The sequence below is a fragment of the Eptatretus burgeri genome, chromosome 15 (assembly GCF_056783735.1).
Source record: "Eptatretus burgeri isolate ZD-2024b chromosome 15, Ebu_testis_v1, whole genome shotgun sequence".
Classification (NCBI taxonomy): Eukaryota; Metazoa; Chordata; class Myxini; order Myxiniformes; family Myxinidae; genus Eptatretus; species Eptatretus burgeri.
This window is the reverse complement of record NC_140975.1, coordinates 69,160,812-69,183,928: the sequence shown is the minus strand read 5'-3', so window position 1 is coordinate 69,183,928 and position 23,117 is coordinate 69,160,812. Positions and strand designations below refer to the sequence as shown.

General features: G+C 47.0%; 2 protein-coding genes across 6 annotated transcripts in view; one reads left to right on the top strand and one right to left on the bottom strand.

Annotated features, from left to right (window-relative positions):
* LOC147012456 (uncharacterized) overlaps window positions 1–23,117 on the bottom strand; it is an 80,844-nt gene that overhangs the window by 52,340 nt on the left and 5,387 nt on the right. For both annotated transcript variants that reach the window (XM_085856712.1, XM_085856713.1), the window contains exons 2-3: window positions 10,850–10,924; window positions 7,302–7,341 (exon numbers count right to left, since the gene is read on the bottom strand). The gene's annotated coding sequence lies outside the window, so the exon portion shown is untranslated. The remainder of the gene's footprint in view (window positions 1–7,301; window positions 7,342–10,849; window positions 10,925–23,117) is intronic.
* The window catches only part of PDF (peptide deformylase, mitochondrial), a 34,772-nt gene continuing 34,084 nt past the window's right edge, over window positions 22,430–23,117 (top strand). For 3 of the 4 annotated variants that reach the window (XM_085856718.1, XM_085856717.1, XM_085856716.1), the window contains exon 1: window positions 22,430–22,838. In XM_085856718.1, the coding sequence (XP_085712844.1) occupies window positions 22,467–22,838 (372 nt within the window). In that variant the 5' untranslated portion in view covers window positions 22,430–22,466. The remainder of the gene's footprint in view (window positions 22,839–23,117) is intronic. The other variant, XM_085856715.1, reaches the window with a different exon arrangement.

Below are 23,117 nucleotides of genomic sequence, written 5' to 3'. Positions count from 1 at the left end.
ATAAACAGCATATCGAAGGAAGAGTGACCTGGTCTGAAACCAAATTGATGATCGGAAATCAAGCCATTGGAGAAGAGGAAGGATTTAATGTCTCAAGCGATGATGGATTCCATAACCTTGCTGATGATTTGGAGAAGGTAATGTGTAACTTCGTGCCAAGGTCTGTCTGTAGTTTTTGTGAGTTTTTTTTTTTGTGTCAAGGTCTGTCTGTACTCCTTTAACTTCCTCAAAGTAGATATCCGATCCTTCTACCTATCTCTAACAATGCTCAGGTGTGCTATTGCTCCACATTACCCACAACAAACAGTACCCTCTATCTCCACCATCCTGATACCACACACATCATCCATTTATCACACTGTTTATAATCTCCCTCTATCCTCCTTGTTCCCCGATTCACTTCTTTCCCAACAATCTCTTCAATGCCTTTCTTTACTGAACTACCCACCCACTAATCTAATCTCAAGATAAAAATTAAAAGCATACCGCTCTCACAGCAGCTAACAAGGACAAATGTGTCCAAGAGCCGTGTCCTTAAAGTTTTGTCTTCACCAGAACAAGAAGAAGAAGAACGCGGAGCTCTCTTAGAGCCAGCGTTCGCTATGCGAGACGCGGATAAAAAGACTCGACAACTACAACCTTAAGTAACATTGAATTCACCATCCCATGGATGAAATCACGATATTAAATACTTTAAAACTATAATAACTAGAATGCCACTCAGTGGAGCGCATACCTCTGCCAGGCTGAACAGTTTACCTTTTGTATGCCACTGATGAGTCTGTTCTGGATTCGGACCTGAACCAATATCAAATCGGCTTGTTCTTGTCACCAAACCAACTCATCCACTAGGTTTTGTCATCACTCATCCACAACTTTTTGAAATATCATGCGATGTATCGTTTTTGGCCCCATCGATCAATGGTGAAAAATCACTTGAAAATTATCAGATCCAGGTCTTCACCAAAATCTACTCATTTCATCCTTGTCACACACCCAACCTCTCCACCAAGTTTTGTCTGAATTCGTGCACAACTTTTTGAGATATCCTGTTCACAGACATACATACAGACAGGTGAAAACCAAACCTCAGTCCACCTTAGGTGACGGAGGTAATCCTTACAATAATTCATGGACCAGTGTTTGTGTGTTTGTCGTGCTACTTACTCCTCCTACAGTGCTGGGCAGATTACATCCAGACTTACTACATATGATCAGCATAACCCCAATACATTAATAGGGGTGTTTCACCTTTGCTGTTGGTCTTGGGGGGGGGGGGGGGAGGCAGAGGACGCAAATTCTCTCTGTAAATGTGTATCGTGTAGCGCCGACTTCCGGTGGGGGAGTCCCTACGTGGGGAGAAGGGTATTACAAGTCCTCACGTTTTCTCGGACAGTGAGGTGTTTTGAATTGTAACTTGTCGGTATGTTTTTGCTACATGCATGGAACCCGGGTTATTTATTTTTGCCTGTACAGAGCTGTCAGTTGCATATACACCTCCTGAATATAGGTATGAATCAGAAGAACGTGTTGCACGCTTCGAACAAGGTCACTCGTAGGGCGGGTACTCAGCTAATAATTAATAATAACGACGTATCACTTCTGCCGCACACAGTGCCAACAACTCTGGTTTGTGTCCATTACCGAAGGCTCATTGATGTTTTGGAATTTGCAGTGGTTAATTACTGATACGGTCCGTGGTTTGGCCAGGTATCCGACCCTGACCATGCTGGGATTTCCTTGATTTTCCATTTGTGCAGATAGTGAACTGTCCGAGCACGGGATCTGTGAATCAAGTTTAGTGTGGGCCATTGTTTCTGGAGTACGTCAAAGACAGGAGCCTTCTTCTTCGCTCAGATGCAGTGCAAAGCTGTGGGGTAGCTTCGTTGGCTGAGGGTGTGGCTGTGCTGCTGATGCAATGCCCTCTGCTGGTTAGGGCAGGAATTTGGAATTTGGCCAGAGTGTCAGTGATAGTTTGCCTACTCTTCGTGAAGGACACCATGAGATAGTTAACGTAAACCAATGAATGCTGACAGACGGGACAAGGAGCCTTCTCTCGGGTCAGGAATCAGGTGTTTCTTAGGGGTGGCAGTATTTCCAGCACCGTCGCCATGTTGTTGTTTTTATTTTTTTTTTGGTGTGCTAAGTTTCGGTTCATAGAATAGTTAGAACGCAACACAGAAAAGAAAGAATGCATTGAAAAGTGGAGACACCGACGCAGTAAGAACGAGGGAAGGGGAAAGAGGACATGAGGTGAACAAGCTAGATACAAATGCATACACAGCAAGAAGGGGCTGAAAGAACAGGAAGGGAAAACCATGGATGAAATAACAATGGAACGAAAAACAAAAAGGGAGGTGGAAGGAGATGGGAGAAAACACAATAACCTTGAAAGGAAGAGGTAGGCTTTAGGAGTGTTAATGAGCATGGAAAATATCTTGAATATGGATTGCAGGGTGACCTGATGTGGTGGTCAGCAGTGATCTTGATACAATGAAGGGAAGAATGGGATTGACTGACTGAGGAAATTGGTTCCACAGGTAAGAGTAAAGAGGAACAAACGAGTGGAGTTGAGCAATGAACCTGGATTTTGGGAGTTTAGCAGTAAGTTGTTTACGAGCAGACCACGTGCGCCATACAGAAACCTGGGAGGGTGGTGGGCAGAGCTAGGAAAGGACAACGTCCAAGACCAGGAAGGAGGAGGTGGAAGAGAAATAAACCACCAACTATCTGCAATGCAGGAGTAGCAGGTCCAGATATTCAGCTTAATCTTGAGGGATTCCAATGATTTGGAGGGCCTTGGTTTCTGCAACATGAATAATTGCAAATTGTAAAGCAGGAGCAGTGGATCACCCAAATGGGGAGAGCAGTACTCCATCAAACTACATATGTAGACTTCACAAGCTGATAAAGGTTCAGATTTCTCAAGGAAAGACTGCATGACTGAGGATGCCCAGTCAGCGACTGCTTTGAAGGCCAACTTAGATATGTGGTTTCCCCAAGAAAGATCATGGCTGATGGCGACGTCCACAGGTTTGAGTGACCGAATTTCTTAGACGTTAATTTAGGAAGAATATGAGAGGGTTCGTCAAACAGTCTTTTCGGAGAGAGAGAGAGAGAGAGAGAGAGAGAGAGAGAGAGAGAGAGAGAGAGAGAGAGAGAGAGAGAGAGAGAGAGAGAGAGAGAGAGAGAGAGAGAGAGAGAGAGAGAGAGATATATATATATATATATATATATATATATATATATATATATATATAGATATAGAGATTTGTCAGGATTAAAAGATATATTCCAAGTGTTTGACCAGCTTGTGATTTTATCAGGTTGCCAGATAGGGAAGAAACTGCTGCCTGCTGATCTGAAGAATGATAAATGATACGACAGAATGTGGAGACATCAGTGAAAAGATAAGGAAGGATTTGCCAATAAGTCAGAGAGTTCATTGCTGAAGATCAGGAGTAGGGCTGGGACCAGAACACTGCCCTGGGGCACTCCAGCCTTGACAGGAAGAGGAGATGAAAGGATTCCGTTGAGAGCCACACGTTGGCTACGAGAGTGGAGGAAGTCAGTCAGCCATGTGTGGAGTTGGCCTTGGATTCCATAGGCTGAGAGTTTGGAGAGTAAGGTAGGATGCCAGACTGTATCGAAAGCTCGAGATATGTCCAGACAGATGGCCTTGATCTCATTTCTGACATTGAAGGTCTCCATCCATTGTTGGGTGAACAGAAGCAGCATGTTAAGTCTGGGATGACCTGGTCTGAATCCAAACAGATGGGCTGAGATCAGGCCATCGATCTTGGATGTCAAATCTGAAGCCACTGAGGGCCCTGTCTGTGCTCCAGATGATTTGCATGGTTTGAGGTGTGAGGTAGGTATATAAGGTTTCAGGTCATCATGGTTTGGGGTGATTTGGATTTGGATTGACTTGGGCACAGTGATATTATTTGAGTATTTTGTATTGCCTTGGGATATCAGGTGGAGGAATGTTTGAGAGCACAGGTAGCTTAGAGGGATGGGAGTATTGTTTTTCATGTTCCAGTGATAGTTTGCATAAAAGATCATGGTAAATTGACCAGGGCATAGATTTAAGAAAATGGAAGAATCTCAAAATGTGTATGAATGTGATTGTTTTGGTGATAAATCCTTGTACTGGCTAAAAAAACATAACGTCTGATTCCTGGGATCATAAAACAAATTCATGATATTGTTTTTTAGAACTAGAATTAACGCAGGGCTCTTCGCTATAAACAAAATGTTTCTGGAGTTTAAAAAAAAATTGCTTCTGGAATCAATGAGAAACCGCTTAACCAATTTGTAGTGTGGGTTGGTGTAACTGTTTTACTGTACTCAAACATATTGTTGTGGAAATAATTCCTAGGGGATAATAAATACTTAACATAGCGTATTTATTTCCTTTAAATGGGTGTTTAGAGTAAGCGTGAAAGTAATTAAATGTGATATTAGATGTGCGTTGCTGATGTAATATTGTTACGAATTTGGAAGCTTATTGCACTCAACATTCAGGTTCTTATAGAACAGTTGTATCGGAAAGGTACGATCTAGATTCCGGGTGTTCGGTGGAGCCGACTCAACTGCTCCATCTAGCGGTCATGCTCGCCACCGATACCCAGCCCACAACAATTGGTGTCAGGAGCGGGTTTCGAACTCTTCCGCCTCCACGAAATTCATGGGATTTGGATCAGGGGTGTAGGGAGCAAACCCCCCCCCCCCCCGTTCCCCCAAAATACGAGTGTTTTAAATTTTATTCCCAATACGCAACATGTCAAGCCAAGATGAGCTGAAACAGGTGGGTAGTAGTAGTAGTGTAGAGGAACCTATGGCCCAGGACGAAACCACCGTACAGGACACCGCCATGCAGGTTGACGATCCCCCACAACCGGACCCAGAGGTCGTAATGGGCGCGGCGGCGCAAGAGTGCCCCCTCCGTCAAATTTCCCCCCCGGTCCCCAGCGAATCATGGCGGATTGGCCTCGCTACTTGACATGAACCAGTTGGTGGAGATGCTAAGACGAGCAATGATTGAGGATTTAAAAACGAATGCACAAGCGATGGAGCGCAAAATGGATGCAAACACGCAGGATCTGCAAAACAAAATGGACGCAAATGCGCAACGAATGGATGCGAATGCGCAGGCACTGAGGGGCGATATGCAAACACTAAAGGGCGATATGCAAACCCAAAGAGGGGAGATGCAAACCATTGGATTGAATCTGCAGGTGGGCATAAGAGGCATAATGGCGGTACCACGTGGCGGAGCGACCGAACCGACGAGAGGGAGTGTGGAATGTGTCCGGAGATGGGTAAGTTCGAGGGGATGAGCGACGCCACCACAACTGATGGGGAGACGTGTAGGACGAGCAATAGTTTAGTGGGATGGATTTAGCTTAGCAAGACCGACCTCATGGGGGCATGGGCTGTCCTCCATGGGACCCATGGACTAGTTAGTGGGAAATTAGTTAGATTTAGAATGAGAAATGGATTTTGGGAGACATGAACAGACATGGAATGTGTAGTGGGGACGTAGATTAGCTACGTAGAGTTAAAAGGAACGTGCATTAAAATAAGGGATGACGAGGGAGCATGAGTTAGTTAGGAGAATGTAGGCAGAGTGTCAGTGTGAATTGGAAAGAGAAACATAATGAATGAGTATGGGTCAGCGGGCCCGAGTGTGAAAATGGAGTGAATGTGGAATGCATGGTGTGAATGACTGAGTGGGGAGAGGAGTGAGTCCCACCCAAGTGACCCCGGGGTCAGATTAATGTTAGTTAGTGGGTTAGTCAAATTTACCAAAAGGAGGTAGTTCTGTTGTTGGTGGTGTATGAAGGCACGAAACCCATTTGGAGGGGTGCAGGAGTCCATGGACCGGCTGGGAGCGTGGCTGTTGAAAGGTGAGTATCGAGTAGAGGGCACCCTGGGCACCGGACTAGTAGGCCAAGGGACCGGGATAGTGTAGTGGGCACGGGCGACCCGCGGAACGGGACCCGTAGTGCCAAAATGCCACATGGGCATTGGAGGGGGGCAATGCAGGGAAGGGCAACCCCCCACGTTCATAGGGAGCAGGTAGGCTCGGAGACAGGCTCAGGGCCCGGGGGTGCTGTAGTTAGAGTCCGGCAGGAAGGAAATCCCTGCCAAGTGAGCCACGCTGCCCAGCCATGCAATTGTGTAAGGGCATGAGAGAAAATTTGCGGGCAGGACCCAAAGATATAATGAACACAGGCGACGGGAATCATGGTTGTTAGAACCTATAGTTTAAAGAGCCAGGCGTTTTGAAAAGCCCTGGCGATAGTTGAAAGTGTAATAAATGCTGGGGTAGTTAGAAAACAATGTACCCCTTCGCACCATCCATCCCTGCGCTCTCTGTAGGCTACTGGACCCACCTTGGGAAAGATTGCTGAGATCTGTAGGAGGCTATTCTGAGGCTTCGTTGGGCCTCGAGGCAGGACGCTAGTCTCTTCCTTCTTCCCCTCCAAAAAGGATTTTAGGGGTTGGCAGTAGACGGACAGGATAGGTTAGGCGGACAAGGACAATAGGAGGGTTAGGGACACTTGGAATTATAAAGAAAACAAAATTAGTAATATAAAAATAAAAGTATAATATAAAAATTAAAAAAAATAATTAATATAAAAGTAATTAAAAAATAAGAGTAAAGAGGGGTCTAAGTTTCGTTTTCTTGTTGCAAACTGAGTGGGTATGGACAGAGACAGGCAAAGGCGATAGGTTGGCGGTAGGTTAGGGCCGAGCTTGTTTTCGGAGCGACCGACACCACCGCACTCCCTCCACACAACTTCACGGAACGAGACCAGAGGCCGGCCAGCTTCATATGCCGGCCTGTTGTGCTGTATTTGCTGGTCCGCATCTGGCTTGCCATGCTTCATTTGCCTGCCTTTGCCATGACCTCATGCCTGCTACCCTTTTTACATTGCCCCTGTGTCCACCAACTATCCATGTGCGCCAGGACCATCGAGTGTGTTTTGCAAGCACTGCCCTGCAAGCAGCTACTCCACAAAGACTGCGTTTGCGCCGCAGAACTGTTGACTTTGCAATGACTTTTTCCCCACAGATCACAGGTCCTGGGCCATGCTTAGTGTAAATAGTAGGTAAAATTGTAAATAAGTTTGCAACCCACCTGTTGTCTGTCGTAGCGCCGGCAATTTTAGTTGTCGTCTGTGTGAGTTTGTTAGTTACGCAGCGCACTAGGTTTTTTATTTTTGGGACATGTATAAAAAAAATGTTGCACTCGGGGATGTGAAGGTAAAATGTACTAGGGGAATACTTACACATGCTGGTCACATGCAAATTTGACGATTCGGGACGAGTCTGAAAAAGGGGAGGGGGTAGTGTTACGAATTTGGAAGCTTACTACACTCAACATTCAGGTCCTTATAGAACAGTTATATCGGAAAGGTACGATCTAGATTCCGGGTGTTCTGTGGAGCCGACTCTACTGCTCCATCTTGCGGTCGTGCTCACCGCCGATACCCGGCCCACAACAATATTACATGTGATATTAGAGGTAACAAGTAAGAAGAAAACTTTTTTTGAATGAAAAAACATGAAGGGATGGAATCTCCCAAAAAACAACCAAACAAGGTAGGAAGGAATGGCAAGGAAGGAAATGACACCACAATAGAACACCACATTCCTTGTTTTCTCTCATTTTCTCATCAATTTTCTCTCATGCCCTTGCACAATATAACTACTTTTATTTGGGCGGTGTATAAGCAACTGACAGCTCTGTGGAGGAAAAATAATAATAATAACCTGGGTTATGTTGAAGAAGAAAAAACATACCACCTGCTTATAATTCAAAACACGTCACTGTACAGGAAAAAGTGGGGATAGGAATACTGTAAATGCTGGGCATTTGTAATACCCTCCCCCACCTGGAGGCAGTGCTGCATGATACACAAATACATGGAGAATTTGCGTCCCCGTCCCCCCACTCCCTTACTCTCTCTCCACCCCCCTCCTCTCTCCCACCCCCTCCTCTCTCTGTCCCACCCACCCCCCCTTTCCTCTCTCTATCCCCCCTCTCCCCTCCCTTTCCATGTCTCTCCGCATTCCCTGTTACCCCCCCCTCCACTCTCTTCTTAAACCCTCCCACTCCTCTTTCCCTCCCCCCTCTATATGTCCATGCTCTATCGTTTTTAAGTAGCTTTATTTTCCTTTTCAGTTTTTTTTTCAACATTCCCTTTTCTTTTACTTGATACCAGCAAATACAACCCATCGCTTCGCTAATGGAAGTATTAAGTGGGAGGGGTAAGAGGAGGGGGGCGAGAGGAGGGAGGGAGATAGAGAGAAGAGGGAGGGAGATGGAGAGAAGAGGGAGGGAGATGGAGAGAAGAGGGAGGGAGATGGGGAGGGAGGAGGGGAGAAGAAGAAGGAAGGTGAGGGACCAGAGGGAAGGGGTAGGGAGAGAGAAGAAGGAGAGGGAAGAAGGGAGAGAGGTGGGAAAGAGGGAGGGGAAGAGGAGGGGGGGGAGGGGAAGAAGAGGGAGGAGGAAGGAGAAGAAGAGGGAGGGGAGAAGAAGAGGGAAGGGTAGGGAGGGGGAGGAGAACAGGCTGGAGGGGAGAAGAGGATGGAGAGGTAGGGATGGGGGAGGGTATGGAGGGGGAGAAGAGGAGGGAGGTAGGGAAGGTAGAGAAGAGGAGGGAGGGGAGAAGAGGAGGATGGGATGGGGAGGGAGGGAGAGGAGGAAGAGAGATGAGGGAGGGGAGGAAGAGAGAAGAGGGAGGGGAAGGAGAGAGGTGAGGGAGGGGAGGGAGAGGATGGCAGATGGAGGGAGAAGAGGGAGGGAGGGGAGGAGAAAAGGGAGGGAGGAGAGGAGAAAAGGGAGGGAGGGGAGGAGAAAAGGGAGGGAGGGGGAGAAAAGGGAGGGAGGGGGAGAAAAGGGAGGGAGGGGGAGAAAAGGGAGGGAGGGGGAGAAAAGGGAGGGAGGGGAGGGGGAGAAAAGGGAGGGAGGGAGGGGGAAGAAAAGGGAGGGAGGGGAGGAGGAGAAAAGGGAGGGAGGGGAGGAGGAGAAAAGGGAGGGAGGGAGGAGGAGAAAAGGGAGGGAGGGAGGAGGAGAAGGGAGAGGAGGGGGAGAAAAGGGAGGGAGGGGAGGGGGAGAAAAGGGAGGGAGGGGAGGGGGAGAAAAGGGAGGGAGGGGAGGGGGGAGAAAAGGGAGGGAGGGGAGGGGGAGAAAAGGGAGGGAGGGGAGGGGGAGAAAAGGGAGGGAGGGGAGGGGAGAAAAGGGAGGGAGGGGAGGGGGAGAAAAGGGAAGGGGAGGGGGAGAAAAGGGAAGGGGAGGGGGAGAAAGGGAGGGAGGGGAGGGGGAGAAAAGGGAAGGGGAGGGGGAGAAAAGGGAGGGAGGGGAGGGGGAGAAAAGGGAAGGGGAGGGGGAGAAAAGGCAGGGAGGGGAGGGGAGAAAAGGCAGGGAGGGGAGGGGAGAAAAGGGAGGGAGGGAGGGGGAGAAAAGGGAGGGAGGGAGGGGGGAGAAAAGGCAGGGAGGGGAGGGGGAGAAAAGGCAGGGAGGGAGGGGGAGAAAAGGCAGGGAGGGGAGGGGGAGAAAAGGGAGTGAGGGGAGGGGGAGAAAAGGGAAGGGGAGAAAAGGGAGGGAGGGGAGGGAGGAAAAAAGGGAGGGAGGGGGAGAAAAGGGAGGGGAGGAAAGGACAGAGGCAAGGGAGAGAGCGGAGGGAAGTGGTGAGGAGAGGAGGGAAGGGGTAGGAGGGAGGCGAGAGGAGGGGGAGGGAGAGAGAGGAGGAGGAGGGAGAGAGGAGGAGGAGGGAGAGAGGAGGAGGAGGGAGAGAGAGGAGGAGGAGGGAGAGAGGAGGAGGGAGAGAGAGGAGGGGAGGGAGAGAGAGGAGGGGAGGGCGAGAGATGAGGGAGGGAGAGAGGAGGGAGGAAGAGAGAGGGGAGGAGGGAGGGCAGAGAGAGGGGAGGGGGGAGGGCAGAGAGAGGGGAGGAGGGAGGGCAGAGAGAGGGGAGGAGGGAGGGCAGAGAGAGGGGAGGAGGGAGGAGCAGGGAGAGGGAGGAGAAGGAAAGAGAGGGAGGGGAGGAAGAAGAGGAGGGATGGGAAGGGGATAGGGTGGGTAGAGAGGAGGGAAGGGAGGGAAGGGAGGGAGAGGAAGGAGAGAGAGGAGGGAAGGGAGGGAGAGGAAGGAGAGAGAGGAGGGAGGGAGGAAGTGGAGCGAGAGAGGGTGGAGGGGAGAGGAGAGAAAGAGGATGAGAGAGGTGAGGGAGGAGGGTTGGGGAAGCTGGGAGGGGTGAGAAATGGGGTAGTTCAGTAGGGGTTTGGTGGGAGCGACGCCTCACCAAATATCGCTATACACTTCAGGGTGGGGGTGGGGGCGAGGAGGATGGGAAAGAGAGGAGAGGGTGGGGAGAGTGAGGATGGGTGGGGAAGCAAGGAGAGGGACACAGGAAGGGGGAGGGGGAGAAAGGGCTGGAGCAAGGGAGAGCAAGAAAGGGGGAGGGAGAGCAAGAAAGGGGAGGGAGAGCAACAAAGGGGGAGCAACGCCTCACCACATGTTGTTAAACACTCCAGGAGAAGTGGGTGCAAGGAGGGGGGCTAGGAAAGGGGGAGTATTTGGGGGGGCTAGGAAAGGGGGAGGAATGGGGTAGCCAGGAAAGTGAGGAGGGGGGGAGGGGGAGTCAAAGATAATGTTATGTGATGTCAAAAACACACACACACACACACACACACACACACACACACACACACACACACACACACACACACACACACACCGATTATCCAGGCACTTCCAGGTATTTAGGTCAAAGATGCGTTCCTTGAAAACATCGTTAAAATGGAACTTCAAAATCCCATTGATTTTTAGCTCACCTGGGAAGCTTATGGGATGGCGCGTCATCCATCCGTCCGTCCGTCCGTCTTCCACAAATACTTGTAACTTCTTCTCTGAAACAACACATACAATTTCAATCAAACTTTACCATAACATACATCACCGTGTGTGCACCAAAATTTGCTCATGGCAAAAAAAAAATCGGGCCCTTAGTGGGTCTATGGGGATTGCCCCCCAAAATCGGAATTTGCTTTCTTCTCAGAAACTATACATCTCATTCTGTTGAAACTTAACCACACCTTTCATCACCCATTATATATCAAAGTTTGGTCACGGCATTGAAAAAAATTGGGGTCTGGCAGGGTCTACGGATGGAGTTTACAGGGGGTTGCCCCCCAAAAAGAGGTATTTGCTTTCTTCTCAGAAACTACACATACAATTTCGATGAAACTTGACTATGACCTTCATCACCCGTGATATACCAATGTTTGTTCATGACATTAAAAAATCTGGGTCTGAGGAGGTTAAAGGGGGTTGCCCCCCAAAATATGTATTTGCTTTCTTCTCCGAAACTACACATACAATTATGATGAAGCTTGACGACAACCTTCATCAACCGTGATGTACCAAAGTTTGTTCACGCCATTAAAAAAAAATTGGGGTCTATGGAGGTCTACGGGGGGGGGGGGTTGCCCCCTACAAGAGATATTTCCTTTCCTCTCAGAAACTACACCCACAAAAGAAAATCCATAGGTATTTACTTTCTTCTCCGTTACATATTTTGTGGGTCATGCATGCCTACCAGTGGTTCCCTGGTTATCTTATCAAACTGCTCCCAGGTGAACACCCAGGGGTGTTGCCCCATGTTCAAATGTATTAAAGGGGAAATGCATTCCTAACAGAAAAAAAAAATTGAGTGGAAATTTTTTTAAACTTGTTTTACTCATACTCACCCTCATCCTCCCGTTATGTTAATTGTTCGTTCTATCTTTCATTTATTTGACTTTCTTAACTCCAGAGATTCCCTGCAGAGACCCCGCAGGTGCAGCTGCCTCAGCATCAATCCCGCTAGTTAATTATTTTTGTTGCACTCAATGAAACCAGCTCAATAAACCTGATTAATTTTGTTACGTTTCTAAATTTTTTGTTCACTCAATATAATTCTCCAAACAGTAGAAAAAGACAAGTTTAATGCTTTGGAAATTTCACATTTTCTTGTGTGTGTATGGAGGAGGGAACATAGCCTTGCTTGCTTAAAGTAAATAGGTATATCGGCTTAGTTATAAGACTCGTTATTTCTTTAAATTATCAGATTTCACAACAGATTGACACTTTTATTTAGTCCTGACGATATCCGATTCTCAAAACCGAAAAAATATTTCGATGATAAACTTTAATTAGTCCGTAAAAGTAGATCGTGGAAAATCATATCATGCATGAAATCGCTCCAAGCTCCTAATTTGAAAACTAGAGTACTTACAAAAGCGATGTAGAAAAGACATTCAATAATATTAGTGAGGAAAGTGAAGAAGAAAAAAAAAACTTTATCGTTAATCAATCGTTGCGGCCTGTTCCAAGTCAAGACATGGTTGAGCAGGCCAAAAAACATGGCGGCTTCAGACCTCAACGAGGTTACCTAGGAAACGCCATGAGACCCCATATAGAGCGGTGACCGAGGATGTGCCTGATAAAGGATATAATTAAAGAAGGCCGTTAATTATCTTCACAAGGGGGTGTTTTAATTAACCCAAAACACCTAATTTTCACTCTTGTACTTCCTTGGAGTTTTTTTTTAGTTTGCATGCAAAGTTTAAGGCTGTTAGGTTTTATCGTTTTGGAATTATGGAGGACGGACACACACACACACACACACACACACACACACACACACACACACACACACACACACACACACACACACACACACACACACACACACACACACACACTTGTTAGTATAGATTTGTTATGATTTATATATTTCTCAAATGGCCGTCAGGTTTTAGTACCCAAAAAATCATGTACCCAACACCTGTTTTTTTTTACCTCCCCCCCCCCCCCCTTTCCCGCCAAGAAAAATTACACGAGCCATTTCCCAGACACATCATGCACACACTTAATAAGCCTATTCACAATACAATCCACAGTTCTGAACAAATATATAATAAATGTATGGTGGAATACAAAAAAACTGCACTCTTTGTGCATATTCAAATGATTGGCTGTGTAGATCAATACATTGGCCATCTTTCCATGTAGATCCACAGTAAACATTTAATACACAGATTTACATACCTAGGGCATGGACTCACCAGCGCTCCCTGGTCCAACTCCCCCAAAAAATGAAGCTTAAATTCATGAAAATGATTCATCCCATTCACACAATTTGTCTACGTTCTACATTCGTCGCACAATTTGCTCGTTTCAACAACCAGTCGTATTTTGCAACATTTCAATCCAAAGCGTGCACTACATTTTACTGCAGTGGTTGTGGTGAAACGTACGTACGTTGTACGTACGCAGGCATGTACACAGATCAGTCTTGCTCGCATATCACACACGGAAACAGAAAGTGGCAGGACAGCTCTCGGTTAAAAACATCAATTATAAAAACTCAGTATCGACATGGGGAAAATGATCGATTCAAAGAATGATGCAAGAGTCGTACACGAACATAGAGATTTTTCATTGGTGAAAACCGCTTCAATATATCGGATGTCCTTCCTTTTGTCTGCAATGAAAATGAGGAAGAAGAACCTTTCAAACCCACTGTTTCATTTGTGTCTAGTTTGTTGTTTAGTTTTTCTTGTGTTGTTGTTTAGTTTGCACCAGGACCCTGCCTGTTGGTGAAGTAACCGTCAGCCCCCCCCCCCAAGGGGATACTTTTTAAGCGATGCAGCAGCTTCACTGCACAGCTTCCTTCGGACACGGACCGTGCGGTTTTTTTCTGGATGTTTGACAAAATAACAAATAATAATTTAAAAAGGGAGGTGGGTGGGGACGAGCAGCTGGTATTTTTTTTATATTTGGCCTTATCTGCCAGGAATGAAGAGTGAAACTTTTAGTATATACTCCATCTTATCTTCTATCCATTGGGACCATAGTCTGTGCAGAGCGTTGGTGCTGCCCAGGCAGACTCCTTGGCGATTGGGCACAATCCTGGATGGTCGCCACTCCAACACAGGACGCAGGATACCAGCAAGCTGGCACTCATTTTGCCAACCTCAGAAGGATGACAGGCAGAACCAACCCCACCTGGTATTAATTCAACATCTGAGTGGGATTTGAACTCAGGATCCTCAGATCCCAAGCCCACCACCGTAACCATTAAGCCAATGCCAGGCATATCTTATCTTGTTCTCCACATACTAATATTTATGCATTAGTGCAGGGGCATATGTTTGGATGTTGGCAAATTATGTTAATTTGTGGCACCAAAGTTTTTCTGACTCAGAATGTCCCACTGAACAAGAAAATCTTTGGTGCCAATTTTTTAGAGATATTTGATGACGTTTTTTTCAGGTATATACATCAGAACATATAATTGACCAATTCAGCAAAATTTTTGACATGATTTTTTAAAATATCTTTGATGAACCTCAAATGATGAACCTCATTTTCTCATGAACCCCTCAAAATGATCGGTGTGGACCATGGTATACAATGAAAATGTCAGAATTTATACATACCATAGTTTAATGAAATGGTACCGTAAAATCCAAGATGGCCACCTCTAAATCATGAAATTCAACTAATTGGCATATATGCATCTATATGCAAAATTAGTTAAGATAACAACACAGTCTATTTGTTGTAATAAATTACAGTTGTTGATCATGAGGAATCCTGTTTCAGAAGTTATTTGATTGGATATCTTTAAATACAACTTAGCAGATAGTTAATAAATAAATAAATTAGTATCTTACTATTTGCTGATTATACATTTTTTTAGAAAATTGACAACATTGCAGCTATATAAGCTATATATTAATTCCCCTACAATAATTTTGTGCATAAGATTCACAATTTTCTTTATCTTTCAGAGAGTGGATGACATCGCAGTTATATTAATCATAATGCTCGTGCATAAATCACACAGTCATGCCAATACAGTCATTTTGTGCATTTAGTTAACAAGTTTGCTTTACCTTTCTTGCTTCTGTTTATTTCAGATGTACTTACATATGCTGTACCAGACCACGAACCATAAAAATTGAGGTATCTCTCTGAAAGACTGTACATAAGCTCAAAATTGATCGTGCGAAGATGCGATTTCAGAAAAAGAAAACAAAAGGTTGAAAGTACTGGGAGGTTTGAAAGGCATCACCCACAACCCAGTAGCACTACAGCGTTTCTTTCTTATCGCACCAGAATTAGAGAGATTATCATCAGAGGCCGAGAAGATGGCAGGGTTTTCTCCAAAGAAACGAACCACACATCACAAAATGTCCAATAGAATTCAGGACAGACGATAAGTAAAAGTGAAGAAACTTAAAACAGTACTGAAGGAACTGAATCCTTTCAGCTATGATGGCGAGAACCTGGTCAATGTCATCACCAAATCTGTTGTACCAGACACAATTCGAGATGATACACTCAGACAAGAGCGTTGTGGAGATGATGCATACAACGACTTCATCCAAAAGCGAATTGTTGGAGAAACAAATCTATGGGATAAAGTCACTAAGGTGAAACTAAAACGATGGACATCAACAGGAAAGAAATCATCCGTAACATGTGATAAACAAACCCTTGAACGGAAAGAGAATCGCTCCCTCTTTGCCTGAATGGCAATTGTCACAAAGTTGCGGCCAGAAATAGATGTGGAGAATGCAATTGGTCAATATGAATTTTCAAGTGTAGCTCGTTCATTATTTGTAGCAGATGGTACTCTGCTACCATGTAACGACAAGTACAAGCTTATGGAAGAGTTCGAAAAATCGGCGATCAATGACGAAGAAGTAGAACCCATTGTAGGTGGACAGCGAACAGTCATTATTGATGCGATGGCAATCGTACAACAAATTGGATCCAAGGATACAGCATCCTGTAAGATTCTGGCCACCAACATGAATCAGTGGTTGAGAAAATATGTACAAACTCAGCAGGCTGTGCGCATGGTATTTGATCACTACCATTTACCAATTTCCTTGAAACAGCAAACTAGGGAATGGCGAATGACAAGTACACAAACAGGTAAAGGTAAATCATGCATATGCACAGATGCCACACCGATACGAACAACATTCAAGCAATTTTTGGCAACCATCAAGACGAAGGATAGTTTGACTGACTATTTGGCCAATAAGATCCTGGATCGCTACAAAACGCATGACACGGAAGTAGTTGTGTCAACACAACGTGGAACACGGTCAAATCATGGGAATGTTGATTACCTGTCAAGTACACAAGAAGAAGCCGACACTATTGCTACTCAATGCCCTCCATGTAGCTAGTACAGGCGCAGAAGTCCAGATCATATCTCCAGACACGGATGTACTGTTGCTAGCCTTGCGAAGATATCCACAATTGGGACATAATCCTTCCTTCATCACAGTTGTGGGTGATAAAAGGCGCACCATCTTCCTCAAACCAATGTATGATTCGATTGGTGACTGCTTAGCTGCTGCCCTGCCAGGCTTCCATGCCTTTACAGGGTGTGATACGACAGGTCACTTCGCTGGGAAAGGGAAACAAGGCTGCTGGAAGGCTCTTAAAAAATCCTCAGTTAATGTCATAGAAGCCTTCATACAGCTTGGATCAAACCGCACAATTTCTCCAGAGATGGAGTTAGCACTGGAACTATTTGTGTGTCAACTATACCTTCCTGGCACAGAGCTTTGTGAACTTTCATCACTTCGATGGCACATGTTCAAGAAGTCATTTGCAGAATCCGAGAAATTGCCACCTACAAAAGGAGCACTGGAACAACACATCAAGCGAGCTCATTATCAGGCTACGGTGTGGTACCATGATGAAATAGCCAAACCCAAACTACCAGAACCATCAGAATATGGTTGGACATTAGAGAACAACCTGTACAGGCCAGTGACAGCCCATCTACCACCTGCACCAAAGGCTGTGCTGGAACTTGTGATGTGCAAATGTGCAGAACGGCACGTTGTTCCTGCAAGCGAGCAAATAGTGTATGCACAGAGATGTGCAATTGTGAGGCATCTGATGACATCTGTGAGAACACTCAACAATCAGCAGCCTCTGATTCAGATGACAGTGATGATGAACTACAATGATGAACTCTGAAATAATATTGTTGTGGATTCTCGCCCGTTCGGCGTGCGGACGATCGCCTCAGTCCAATTGCGGCCGCATGCGCCCACCGAACGAGCAATCCAGTCAAAGCTTCCGGATCAACGCCGAAACCCAGCTACTGGTGTTTTTATAACACCATAGATCAGCCAACTCTTCTGTCCACGCGCTACAGGGTGAATCGCCGAATTATCGATTTACCTAATTATTCACACAGACAGAAATGCAGAGGACCTACACCTCAACGGGACCTGCACGAAAACGAGCCGCTTTACGCAGCTCGTTTCGTATGCGATTGCCGAGGGGTTGTATATCGCCAAGTCCTGTCGGACCCGATTATCTTATCGGTGTTAAAAACCAGCTAACATTCCGAACGCTCCATGGCCGTCAATGAGAGGAAGGGATGCAACGAGCGGGTGACTATTAACAATGGGGACATTTATTTGAACACAGGCAATGCAATGAATGGGGGAATGAGGAAAAAGACACGAGCAAAAAATCCTACAGCCGAGTTCTATTCCAATGTGAAGCAAATACAACACAGACACTTAACAGTTTCCTACTTATTAGACGGGCCCACGGACACGTAGGCACACACACACACAACTATGAAATGGTGGCTGATGCCTTTAATAACGGATTCCAGCTCAGAGGACAGATGAGCTGAAACCCAGAACCTATCTAGAACCTCTCCACCTCGTGTGGTATTAAAGCTGTTCGGACCCGGGCTCCAGCGAGAGTGAGCTGGATCCAATCGCCGTGTGCCGCGATCCTTCCCGAGCTCTAGCGAATCCTCTCGCGCTTCTGAACACGTGCTGGTGAGACGAGGCGCCGATCCTTCCCGTCGATGCGTCGCTATCTTGACGAACCACCTCCAAGATGAGGCCGATGAGTCGTACCAAGCCGGGAACCAAGCGGAGAACAAAAAGCTCCACGAACCAAGAACTCCGAGCCGAGCAACCAGCTCAACTATCTTCCGATGAACAAAGCCTCTCTCTTCGACGAACCGAGCCAAGCAGAACCCAAAGGCCTGCTAAAAGCCAAGCCGAAGAAAAAAGCCTTCAAAGAGCCTTCAACCCTAACCCGAGCCAAGCAGAAGCCGAAGCTCTACTCAACAACCAATCGAACCAACTCAGGATCTCTTCCTTATTCTCCTCCGCCCTTCCCCCGCTCCCGGCGTGACCCAAGCCCTCGTGCTCCATCCCCCGCTCAACCACGGGTGGGAGGGAGTTATTTACGTCCCGTGATTCAGGACGGGAGGGCTCTTCTTCCTCTTCGCAGAAGAGGGGGAGGGGCGCCTTCCTTTGTATTATGATCGCTCCCTAACTATTAAATTGAATCACAGCACACTTAATCGATTTCTGCCCATTAAACAATGGAAGGTGAGCGATCTAGGGAACAAGCACTTATCGACATAACTGACTAAAGGAACCTGAATGTTGTGTGCAATCGAATTCCCAAATTCGTAACAATATAAAATATTACACTTAAGTTGGCCAAGTGGCATGCACCAATTTTGTTCAATAAATTTGAAACTACACCATATTTTCCATATTTTAAAATATATAACAATTTATACAAGATAAGTTGCATGATAATTTCCTGCCAAAATTACTCTGTACATCTCACTGGTCATTTTAAGGTGCTATATGACGTACTTATAATTAAGTTTTGAAAAAAGAAATTTTTGTGAACACGATCACGGTCGTCTCGTATTTTCTGGAAAAAAACCACACTAAACATGCATAAAAAAATTGGCACCAAGATTTTTCAATATCGATATACCCTGTAGTCACAAAAAAACCTTACAACATAAATTAACATAGTTTGCAAACATGACCATATATCAACATATGCCCCTGCAGTACATGAGAACTTCAGACCTCGGAATGAAACTCAGCGATAAATGGTCTCAGGTTGCAGCCTATTACAGCATCACAGCAGTTTCTCAGTGGCCGCCATGGCGCCATGGACCAGTCACTCATTAGTGAATTGTTTTTGCAATGATTACCACCACACATCCGCATGATACTTGCAGCTAATGCAGAGCTGGTACTACCCGCCGATATGGAGCTGACTCATCATCTCATTGACACCGTGACACCTCCAGCACAGCACTTCACACAACTACAATCCGAAATGGCAGACCTTAAGAAGCTCGTCCTGGAGCTCCATGCTGTGCCATGCCAGTCATGTCCGTCTTCATGTATCCCTTGTAGGGACAGAGTGAAATGCCGTACCTCGAGCTACCGTTCGCCTTCACCTTCTGTGAACACTCCACTTTGGTGTTGGTACCAGCAGGTGACCTTTGGTACTCACGCTGGTCAGTGTAGAGCACCGTGTGCGAACTGGGAAATGACGAGGCCCACAACTAATGGCGACGAGTTCACCTGGGCCATACGTCAGTCGCTTTTTCTTTGTGGACCGTACTAGCGGGTTTTGTTTTGTGGATAGTGTAATGTATCAGTACTGTAGTTTATGCTAATGCATGCATACATGGGTGCACCGGGGCATGGTTAAGGAGAGTCATGTGACCCACCCATGTTCCGACGCTGTGCTGTGTTGTAACGGTTTCGGGATTAAACCTGTTGTTCCCACTTCAGAGTCTTCGTCCCTGTCTATTGAGTACATTACAGTGGAGACGAGGATGTCTTCGTGCATCGGTATATTGTGTGAATACACAGTGGAGGATGAGTAGGAAGACTTCACCGATCGTCTGGAGCAGTACTTCGTGGCAAACAAAATGGACACAGAGGACGCTGAAAGGCGGTAACATTTGGCGCTGAAAGGCAGTAAATAATGGTGATACATTTGCTACTCTCCAATCCTCTGGTACCTGTCCTCACTCCAGGGAACGATTGAAAATATCCGTTAACATCTCGCTTACCTGCTCAGAAAATAACCACCTCCATCAATACTCTCGGTTGCATATTATCTGGACCCGGAGCCTTATCTACTCTTAGATTACGAAGAGTTCAACAACGATGTTGATGCACGGCGAATTTTCAAAAAGTTGCAGATTCGGATGAAATGGTGGTTTAGGTAAGCGATCAGCCAATTGATTGATAAATTAATTATTTTACGATTATTATTTATCTATCTATAATCCCAGCAGTGTGTGTGCGTGCGTGCGTGCCTGTCTGTGACCATTGTTTCTTGACAACCACTGGTCCGATCTAATTGAAACTTGCCAGGTATATTGCTGGGGACCTGAGTATGTGCCTTTTCAAGGTTTCATATTAATCGGACAAGTGCTTCCCAAGTTATGGCCATTTATTTACCAACCAATGACAAGACATGTTGCTGCGTAGGCGTGGCCAATGGGGAAGAGATTCTCAGCCGCGTTCCCCATTACGGGTTACAACGTACGGACTTCTGGATAGTGATGACTTACTGTATTCTAATAATTTCTCGATTTCTTAGGCGCATTTATAGATAAACACAATGCCCCAATCCAGTCGTCGTTTATGAGAGTGAAGGAACGGCCTGTGTGGTTGTTTGAAAGTTTGTTTTTTTTTGCACTTCCGGCAACGCATGTACGGCCACGCACGTACGGGCATGCACTAGTTTATTTTAATTCTGTGATGAATCAATTAATCAATCAATTATATTGTACACAGCTCCCTCGCATTTCTGACTCCATGTGCTGCAAGGCGGCATCACCGGGTGCCGAAGGTGCCCCGGTGATGGTGCCCAGCGATGTTGGTGCCCTGACGATGTTGGTGCCCCGGCGATGTTGGAGTCCCGGCGATGTTGGTGCCCTGGCGATGTTGGTGCCCCGGCGATGTTGGTGCCCCGGCGATGTTGGTTCCCGGCGATGTTGGTGCCCGGCGATGTTGGTGCCCGGCGATGTTGGTGCCCCGGCGATGTTGGTGCCCCGACGATGGTGCCCCGACGATGTTGGTGCCCCGACGATGTTGGTGCCCCGACGATGTTGGTGCCCCGACGATGTTGGTGCCCGGCGATGTTGGTGCCCCGACGATGTTTATGCCCCGACGATGTTTATGCCCCGACGATGTTGATGCCCCGACGATGTTGGTGCCCCTGCGATGTTGGTGCCCCGACAATGTTGGTGCCCCGACGATGTTGATGCCCCAACGATGTAGATGCCTGGCAATGTTGTTGCCCCGGCGATGTTGGTGCCCCGACGATGTTGGTGCCCCGACGATGTTGGTGCCCCGACGATGTTGGTGCCCCAACGATGTTGGTGCCCTGGCGATGTTGGTTCCCCGGCGATGTTGGTGCCCTGGCCATGTTGTTGCCCCGACGATGTTGGTTCCCCGGCGATGTTGGTGCCCGGCGATGTTGGTGCCCCGACGATGTTGGTGCCCCGACGATGTTGGTGCCCTGGCCATGTTGTTGCCCCGACGATGTTGGTTCCCTGACGATGTTGGTTCCCCGGCGATGTTGGTGCCCGGCGATGTTGGTGCCCCGGCGATGTTGGTGCCCCGGCGATGTTGGTGCCCCGACGATGTTGGTGCCCCGACGATGTTGGTGCCCCGACGATGTTGGTGCCCCGACGATGCTGGTGCCCCGGCGATGTTGGTGCCCCGGCGATGTTGGTGCCCGGCGATGTTGGTACCCTGGCCATGTTGTTGCCCGGCGGTCGCGTGCTGTCGGATTTGTTATGTATTTATTTATTTATTTATTTATTTGGCATGGGGGTGGTTTAGTTTGAACGTGTCGCTTCTTGTTTTTTTATGTTTTAAGACATTAGACAGAGGGTATAAATGGGAGGAATCGAAAAGAGTATTAAAGGGATTGTGGTGAAAATAAAAGGCTGAAGGTAATGAGGAGAAAATTCAATCAACACGATGGTGTGCGCGCACGCACGCGCGCACACACACACACACACACACACACACACACACACACACACACACACACACACACACACACACACACACACACACACACACACACACACACACACACACACATATATATACACACACACACACACACACTCTCTCTAATGAGGAAAAGGTGAGGCGTCAAAGAACCTGATGTGAAAAGTCCGATGAATACTCGCAACTTGGCACAAGTTTTTCAACAAAACCGAACAATAAACACGGAGAGAAACAAAATGAGTTTAAAAACGGGACAAAAAACAACCGGGAAAACTTATCTGAGAATGTTGACAAAACCCCGGTTTGCGCTCCGCGCGCGGGATAACAATATGATATTTACTCCGAAAATGTTTACGTCTTTATTTGAGCTTTAAAAAGGAAAAACCTCATTTCCGTGATTAACAATCACCCCCTTCCTTGTTCCTTTACTCAATGGTTGATCGTGTGACCTTGGGCAAAGTAAGATGGCGGCTCGTTGGCTTCAAGCGCTCCCGTTGGCCAGCCCATTGCCTGCTCCCCATTTACTCGCCGGACGGAGATGCGGCCTGTGGGACGTTGGTCACGTGACACCATGCCGATTGTGGCGCCGCGCTTCGCACGATGGACGCTGCTGCCTGTTTGTGCGAAGCGCGTCCGTTCGGGGGACGTTTTGAACGCTCGTTGCTGTACACGAGGTCCCGCCGAGGCGGTTCGTGTGCGCCGCTACTTGAGGAAAAGGACGGTCGCTCTCCGCGGAGAGGCTGAGGTGAAACAGGTTGGACATCCGGCCCTCAGGGCTCGGGCCGTGGCCGTACCTCCCGGCGAGATACCTTCTGGTCCGCTCGAGTCCCTCGTACTTCGCATGGTCCGCACGATGCGAAGGGAAGACCTTGTGGGGCTCGCGGCCCCTCAGGTGGGACTCCGAAAACAGGTAAACGAGGTCGGGTCGCGGGGACGGTTTGGATATGAAGGTGAAGGTTATTTAGACGAGAGTGAACATGTTTAAAGAACTCGGAATGGTCGGAGACCCAAACCGGAGGTGCTGGTTCGTGAGGCGGTGTGTGGCTTGTGGTCGGTTCCGGTGAGGCTGGTATCGTTCGATCTCCGTCCACGTGTTTGTTAATTTTAAACGAAATTGTAAAACCATCGTCGTTGTTCTTTAGTTTGTGTTTTTAATGAAGTGTGAAAACCTCTTGCGATGCTGACGGAC